This window comes from Oppia nitens, unplaced genomic scaffold (assembly GCF_028296485.1).
Source record: "Oppia nitens isolate AA-2021 unplaced genomic scaffold, nextdenovo-longstitch-racon4-pilon3 scaffold9_pilon_pilon_pilon, whole genome shotgun sequence".
Taxonomy (NCBI): Eukaryota; Metazoa; Arthropoda; class Arachnida; order Sarcoptiformes; family Oppiidae; genus Oppia; species Oppia nitens.
The window spans coordinates 1,647,872-1,657,593 of NW_026533253.1; the positions used below are offsets into that span (position 1 = coordinate 1,647,872).

The 9,722-nt window shown below is 21.5% G+C and overlaps 1 protein-coding gene across 1 annotated transcript; it reads right to left on the reverse strand.

Annotated features, from left to right (window-relative positions):
- Positions 1-6,711: 6,711 nt before the first annotated feature.
- On the reverse strand, positions 6,712-7,530 carry LOC128964603 (uncharacterized). Its single transcript, XM_054311231.1, has one exon. The coding sequence runs from the start codon at positions 7,407-7,409 to the stop codon at positions 6,825-6,827; it is 585 nt and encodes a 194-aa protein (XP_054167206.1). The 5' UTR covers positions 7,410-7,530; the 3' UTR covers positions 6,712-6,824.
- Positions 7,531-9,722: the final 2,192 nt, after the last annotated feature.

The following is a 9,722-nucleotide window of genomic DNA, read 5'->3' on the forward strand; positions in this document are numbered from 1 at the left end:
TGAAAATGTAATGTTGTTTATATAATTTTCTTAGACGATAAACATTAATAATAATATGATATAATACAAAAAAATGGGAAATAAAAGCATTAAAAATGAAATGCCAACGAACTGACAATTTAATGGCTATAAATCTGGATCTAACTATCCGTTTGTTGGGTTAGTTTTTTTTTGAAGACACGCCAATTGATTATTGATCTTTATATTTATTAATAGTATATTTTAATGAATATTCGTGCCATTAATAGATTTTTATTATTATCATTATTTGACCCATTGTTAAATACCAAAGGTCTATATATTGCTATCATTTATAACCACAAAAAAATATTGTAAATCAATGTTAGTCATGAATTATATAAATTAATTATTTATATTTTCTTGATTTAATTAGTATTTATTATAATGTCATATATATTGTAATTTTTACAAAATTTTTTCAGATATAATATTATAATAAATAGTTTCTATGTATGAATTATAATATTATGAAAATAATTAATTTTATAAATACTATTATTTATAATTCTGTAAATCAATTAATTTATAATAATTATATGATTGTATTGTTTTATATATAATATTTATATAAAAAGTAAAATGGTAGAAATGATTTAAATTATATATTAAAACTTTCAATAAATACTTTTCACGTATTTAACATTTTTTAATAAAAATTATTTTAGTCATAGTTGTAAAAATATTCACACATTTTTATGAAAAAATAATTATATTTAATATATGGCATAACTAATAAAAATAATAGTATTTTTAAATTCAGATAAATATTATTTATAAAATATAAATTAAATTATACGACAATATGCTATAAATTTATTTAAAATTATCATTGAGTATTAAGTTAAAAAATATTATAAAAATTAATTTATTAATAAATTTAAAAAAATTAAATTACACAAAAACAATAAATTAATTATTAAATTAAGAAACCCATAGTAAACTAAAAAATATGGTGCTAATAAATTAAATAATATTTTAATTAATTATACAATTATTAATGAAATTTATATTTTAAATTCATAAATAATTTATAAATGATAAAATAATGTAAAATAATAAAATTAATGAAATTAAAAAATAATGCAATAAAAAGTCAAAAAGTTTTCAATATTACCTGTGCTTCAGTTTAAATCTGGTATTACGACTGAAAGAAAGTTTTATTTTTAGAAATTTGTTTTCAAAAGACTACACTTTTTTGGTTAAAGTTTGTCATTTGGAGAGCATATGACATATAAAATGATGAGATGTGAGACAAATCTCATCAGTGAAACAATTGATAGACTGACTAACATCTCATATAAACCATAAAACTTATAGTAAACACAAGTGAGGAGTGAGTGACTGTGAACTCTACATAACTAACTATTATATACATACATATATATACATATATATAAATATGAGCTCATATTTGATATAAAACTCAATAATATATAGTTGGGTGTGACTTAAATGGTTACCAATAGATGTATTGAGTAAAATTTGCTAACCTTTACAATGTACCCATTAAATGTCTCTCTCTCTCTCTCTCTCTCTCTCTCTCTCTCTCTCTCTCTCTCTTTCTGATGATATATTGATTACTCATCTTTGTTATGTACATCGAATATTAATATATAAACTAATATTATATTTTAGTTGTATAATACATACTAAATATAATGTACATATAATATAATAGTTTATATTCCATTTATATAAAAATAATTCAAATCATTGGAAATTTATTTTAAAAAATTACTTCAAATAATTTTATATTAGTTTTATATATCATTTATTTAAAGCTATATATAGAATATTAGTGATTATCATATTTTATATACATTTTTCAATATAATATATTCAATATTTATATTTCGTGTCAAACAAACTTTATGCAAAAAATAACTAATTATTAAAACTAATAAAAAGGTTTTAGCAATTTTAAGTTTTTTCTCTAAAAGATAGTTTATATTTGTAAACTAAAATACTGTGTGTATATAGAAATAAGATTACATATATATATATTGTTTGTATGATTTGCTATATTGAGAGTAAAATTTGTGTATTGTTTTAAGTATTGTTGTCAACAAAATGCAAACAAATACAAATCTGTTATTTAAATGCTACGATTTGTTTGATTTTTGTTTGTATGTAAATGTTATGTACTGTTATTTTATGTATAGATATTGTATAAAAAGTATTGCAAATAGTAATCGGAATATTTGTTAGACAGCGCACATACATTATAAGCACAGCCCTATACATGAATATACTTTATATAAAAATACTGATATTATGATAAAAATGCAATAATATATAATATAAATTTACATAGTTTTATATATTATATATAAGCTCACGTAGTCATAAAATAATAGTTAATTATATGCAATAATATTTTGGTGGACACCAAAGCACTCAAATTGTAACCAAAAATGGCATAATATAATAACTAAGAGGACAGACATTAAAATTAGTTTTTGATATGTATTATATAATATTAATATATAGCTAATCGTAAGCCAATAAACAATTGAAGTATTAGTTTGGTTGTGGTGTTGGTTAGTGATGGTTGCGGTGGAGTCATAGTCATTGAGCGGATAAGTAGTTTTTGGGCTAATATTTTGGTTACAAAAGGAAATTAAATGCACTCTCAATGCAGTTATATATCAAGTCATGCATAGAGTTTGCAAAATACGTGATATGCGATCAGTTATGTGATTATTACTATTAGTTATATTACAGATATACTGTGTATATCATAAAAGCATTGGTCATTCATTGCACACTAGTTTTGATGGATCCCTAATAATCATTAGTTTCTCTACAATATTATCTATGTTTTTAATTTTATCTAAAACTCTCTCTCTCTCTCTTTCTCTCTCTCCCTCTCTCTCTCTCTCTCTCTCTCACTCACTCACTCACTCACTCACTCACTCACTCACTCACTCACTCACTCACTCTTTCATTAACTCTCTCAGTCACAAACACATCTATACTTTTATATCATTATTAATTAATTAAAAATACAATGAAACAAAAATAATAAATTATAAAAATTGTATATTACTGTAAATGACATACAAAGTGAAAATTGTGACAAAAATATTGTTCAAATGTATTATTTTGTGCGATAAAACTATTGATGTCATGAATAAACTATTAGATTAATGTCAATACTTATCGGTTAAGTATACCTTTGTTTCAAACCATAGGTTTGATATATTAACTGAATCTGTGGTACATTCAATAGCATCGGTATAACAGTGAGTGAATGAGTAAAAGATAGGTAGATAGAGAAAGAAAGAGAGAGAGAGAGAGAGAGAGAGAGAGAGAGAGAGAGAGCAGGTGATACTAAATGTAATATTATAGTTTAAATTTATTATAAATTTTATATCAATACATTACTTTACAACACTGACTAATTTACTATTTAAATAATTATGGAATTTTATATACTGTAAAATAAAAACAAAATATTTTAATAGATTTATTTATAGTTAAATTATTTTTTTTATTAAATGTTATATTAAATCACTAAAAGACTAAAAGATAAAACACTCAAAATTATACACACAAAAAATTCATAGTAATTGCATTTTTTTAGTATTCTTACTAAGGAATAGATTAAATTAAATTAAAATATTTATATAAATACTATATTATAAAAATTATTATTATAAATATTAAATAAAGTATTAATTTATTTTTAAAAATTTAAGATGAAAAAATATTGATCATAAATATAATTTAATATTTAATATAAAGAATTACAAAATGACATCTAATTTATTAAAAGATTAACAAATAAAATAATACAGTATTTAAATTAATTTTAACTATTATTATTAATACCTTACCGGTATATATATATTATATTGATACCATTTTTGTAGAAATTAGAAATACCATAACTATCAATTTTAAAAGTAATCTTTTTATTAATATTTAAAAATAATTATAGTTATGACATTAGATTTTTACATATACTAGAGTATGACATCTTTTTTAGTTAGATTCTGTTAAATTTTTTTAGATACTAAAAATATTTTGTTCATCTCAACATTAGACACAATAGTTAGAAAGCACCGGCACATTAGTAGCGGGTGTGACACGAATAGCTAACTTATGGATTAAAAAAATACTGTATATATCTATTTATAATGTATATGTATTAGCGAAACATTATATATTATATAAAAAAATTATTGTTTTATGTAAAGAAAAAGTAAGTAAAATATATTTGAACTCATGTTAGAAAAAGTATAGTAGTATTGTATATATTAAATACAACGCCCTATACTCTCGTTGTCTTTCATTTCATATATCAATACAGTTTACGGACACATCAATGACTTTTAATAAATTATATATATATTTAAAATTATTACTTTATAATCACCAGAAAAAAATGTAAATATCAAAACCATTTTCATGTATATAGAAAACTATACATAAAGATTATTAATCATATATAAGTTTACATTGAAATTATTAAAATGTCATGTAATTTTGTGTAACTTTAAAATTTAATAATATTAACAATATTTTGTATAAAATATAGACAACCAATAATTTAATAGATTTAATATCTAAATACAATTTAAACGTTACATATTAATAAAATTTTATTAATTACTAAAGCGTAGTTGAAAAAATACATACAAAAAATAAATAATATAAAATTGAATTGAGATTATCAAATAATATTCTGTATCTATTAATATTTAGCATTAACGTCAAACATTTATAAAATATTAGTAAAATATGTAAAAATAACTACAACAAAAAATTAATTAATTATTAATTATTTCTCATAAATATCAAAAACAAATATTTATATTTATATTGTAATTCATATTGTTTTAATCTTATTTTTTAATAATCATTTTATGTTTTAAAATTTATAATATATTTAGATATATAAAAGTTAATTAAGACTAAACTTTAATATATTAATATTGTTTATATATTATTTTTCAATAAATAACATATTATTTTAATTACAATATTAATTTAAAAGTATAATTTTATTTAAGACAAACAAAGTAATAATTTTTATAATCAAAATAAGTAAAAAAAAAGTATACAATGATTACGATATAATATATGATAGCTTTAGTTGGTATAAATCAAAATATAATTTAATTGCATTTTTCATATACAGATATATATCAAATAGTATAAAGAGTATAAATATACAAATACTATATATTAATATAAAGTTATGGTTTTATATAATTAACTCATGTTTTATTCGCTTTAATAAACTATTCAAACTATAAATGGAATAACACTTTAATATAAAAACCTTTTATTATAATTAATTTACAAAACAGTTAAGTTTATGCATTAAATTATAAAAATTATGTAAAAAATACAATATATATATATTATAGTATTATACAAATTATATTATGATAAATGTTATTTCAAAATACTATACTTATCAAAAATACTATATCAATTTTTTTATATATGTATTTCATAATAATATATTTCTAAATTAAATATAACAGTATAGATTATTATTTATAAAAAAACACAAATTTTAATAATTTATATATTTTTTATTAAAACAGATAATGATTTTTTTAAAAGAAAAAAAAATAAAATTTAGACCTAATTTGATTAATTATTACAATTGTCGTCTTCATATTTTAGCTAAATGTCAAATAAATAACTGCATTTATGTTATAAATTATTGTAAAAAACCATGAAAAAATGATCAAATTATAATATTATTTATTTTTATTAATTAGTTTGTAATACATTATTTTAATGCTATTATTAAAATATAAATGTTAATTTATTGAAGCGCTAATAAGTTATTATACAAATTAATACAGTAGTTTATTGTAAATATACTAATCAAATATTTAAAATAAAACAAAATATTTTTTAAAATATTAATTTAATTGAATAACTACTTATTTTTATTCACAGTGTGCAAAATATGTAAATTTTAGAAAGATTTATGTTTAACTTTAGTTAAATATGATAATATAACACTTACTATATCTAAAATTATTGTTAATAAGTTTCTAAAAATTATTAAATATTCAGATATACATATATATTATATTATTAATTATTTTGATTAAATGTTGGACAAAATTTAGAAAAAACAACAAAATCACGTAATGATAGGTGCAATTAGTTTGATTGTATTCATTATAATGATAATCGTCTCAAAATAAAAAATACAGTATATTATATAATCAGCTACATGTTTGGGTCTATTAAATTAACAAAAAAAGAAACTATCTGTATTTATTAGTAACTTATCAGTTATCTAAGTTTATTTAATTATAATTATAAAATAGATATTTTTTATGTATATTATATAAAATATATTCTGCGTTTTGTTTTTCTGTATATATATATATATATAGTAGCCATCGGGACAGGAATACGGTAATAGGTTTTATGTTTTTTTCAGTAGTTTTGCATCAATTGCTTATAAAGTATTTAATGATTTGATAAAATATGCCGACTCTATCGTAACAAATATTGATTATATATTCTCAACACATTATGTGAACTTTTTTTTATATAACGTTATATATCCCAACGACACACCAATTGTGTGGTCAATAATGTTATGAAACGTTTTGTGTATACAAAAGGGTAGTCACAGCAATACTTTTCTAATGACTTTTTTATACATAAAATTAAAAATTAAAAAAATCGCAAAAAAATAAGTTTAAAATAGTTAAAAACAAAAATGAATCATTTTATTTGAAATGAATATATTTTACAAAATATGCAAAATTATATATTAAATATTAAATATATTCAATTATATTATTATTATTATTATATTAAGCTAATAGTGAACAGTTGGCATAATAGTGGACGCAATTCCTGTTAAGCATACCATTGGTAACGGCTCTGTAATAGGAGTTTTCAGCGCTGAATGTCCCGAAGTAGACGCCTGACAATTGGTTAACCCATTGCGGCAAAAGAGGGAACAGATAGGCCGAGAGATCACAAATGGTTCGGTGAATACACTCTAACTCCATGTCTATCAGTCTTTTCCAGTAAGCGATGAGTTGTTGTGGCGCCGATACTATTGTCGACCGAAGCGATTCAATGGTTAACAGTTGTGTAAACGACTTGTTTTCATAAAAGTTTAGAAAATCTTGTAAAAGACGACCCAATAAAGTAAACGGTGCCATAAGTGCCGAGTGAAGTGTTGGGTAAAAATCAGTGTTTAAACTCAATTGGTTCGTCTCTATGAGTGTAGCCATAGTTGACACCAATGATGATAATGTAGTGTTGGATTCAATCGGTTGGGAAAACAATTCATACAAATCATTGCTAACTGGACTTTGCGTCGGCACTGACATCATATTTGGCACTAATGTCATACCAACCAGTATTATAGCGATGATATATCTCAACATTTTTGAAGTTTATAATGAATTAAATAAAATAAAATATAAAAATTTAATGAATTATTTTTAAAAATCAATCGAAATTAAAAACTCGACACTTGTTTCTCAATTGGTATCAATTTATAAAATGTTTTGAAAAGTGTTTGAATCTTTCCTTTTATACAAATATTTTAAAGAAATTTATCACATATTAAGTTGAAAACAGAGTAAAAGTTTATTTTTAATTTGATATTTAGATTTATAATTCATTACTAACACAACTCATTAACTCATTATAAATATTAATCTAAACTTTAAATTTTTAAACAAAAACAATAGTTTAGTTTTTTTTATTCAGTTATGAACTTTTTAATAGATTTTTATTAATTGTAAGCTTTTTAGATAAAGCCTTTAATATAGAATAGATAACTTAAGTAACAAAAGATGGCATTATATGTATTAATATATTTGTTTTACTGTACTTTACTATGCATTTAATATATTGCATATTAATATGTACATTAATATAGACAGTAGTTGTGTAAGTTGAGCCGAAAATCTCGTCCTGTCCTGTCCTGTCCTGTCCTGTCCTGTCCTGTCCTGTCCTGTCCTGTCCTGTCCTGTCCTGTCCTGTCCTGTCCTGTCCTGTCCTGTCCTGTCCTGTCCTGTCCTGTCCTGTCCTGTCCTGTCCTGTCCTGTCCTGTCCTGTCCTGTCCTGTCCTGTCCTGTCCTGTCCTGTCCTGTCCTGTCCTGTCCTGTCCTGTCCTGTCCTGTCCTGTCCTGTCCTGTCCTGTCCTGTCCTGTCCTGTCCTGTCCTGTCCTGTCCTGTCCTGTCCTGTCCTGTCCTGTCCTGTCCTGTCCTGTCCTGTCCTGTCCTGTCCTGTCCTGTCCTGTCCTGTCCTGTCCTGTCCTGTCCTGTCCTGTCCTGTCCTGTCCTGTCCTGTCCTGTCCTGTCCTGTCCTGTCCTGTCCTGTATATGACCAAAACAAGATCTTGCAAGACTAAGATCCTGTTTTACACTTTTAATATACAGTATTATATAATATAATTTATATTGTATTTCTATGTAAAGTATAGTATTTGTAATAAATATTATATACATTATTATATGTAAATTAATTTTTAACTATTAATACAATTTATATTTTTTATACTTTTAAAGATTTCGTATATATTTATTGTGAATATACTGTATATTGTGAATGTTTGATAGTATTAATGAGACTTTTGAGACATTGAAACTTTTTACACTTATTATTAAAGTATTATTATTATTATTTAAAGGTATAATAGTGATAGTACAATCAGATTTATAATCAGTGATAAAATTAGTAATATATATATATATTTTAAAGAATTATTTAATTTATATTAATAATATGTAACAAAATTTAAATTTATATAACATTATAGAGTAGTTTATTATATAAATATATTAAAAATAAATCCATATAATATGAGTCATTTTCATTGAGTTAATTTTAAAAAATTATAAATATTTAAATAATATAACAGCATAATAAATAATATATTCACTATAACACTAATTAGTATTATTATTAAATTCCTTAATAATATAATTATTTAAATATAATAACAAATTTATTTAATTATTTAATGTAGTATAAATTTTAAATTGCATAATACAAATCTAAAGAGTTAAATATAAAATTTATTATAAAAATTTAATCTGACATAAGGTTTTGTATTGCCATAAATAATCAATTAATGATAATAGTAATAGTTTTTTTTACAATACCTAACAGTGCAAGTGGCGATACCCAGTAATTGTTAAAATCTACAATAATTATTATTAACTATCTGTTAAATTTTTATTAACATAATAAACAATGCGTGCATTTTTAAAATAAATTTATATTTAGTAATCACAGCTTGATATATTTATCATGATGTTTAATTATTAATTATGAATTTAATGTTAATTTAAACTTTTTATACATAAATTATATAGAAAATCAATTTTTTTTATTAATTAAAGATAAATTATAGACAATTATATACTAATTTAGCATGGTTAATAGTAGTTGTAATAATAGTAGCATGTTGTAGTTTACAAATAAGTTGTTTATTATATTTAATAGTTGTATAAAAAATATTTTATTATATATATACTGTATATATTTAAACAAAGTAATAATGGTTTTTCATACAATAATATTTACAAAACGCCTACGATTTTATAAATTGCTCAAATACTGTTAATGTTAATATACTATTTATAGATATAAGAATAACATTTTTTAAATAATAACTTTATTAAATTAAACTACAATATTATTAGGAAATACCACTAATTATATATAATTAAAGATATTGTTATTT

Excerpts from the sequence above, each read along its gene's own strand:
- LOC128964603 (XM_054311231.1), bottom strand. The coding sequence starts at position 7,409 with ATGTTGAGATATATCATCGCTATAATACTGGTTGGTATGACATTAGTG.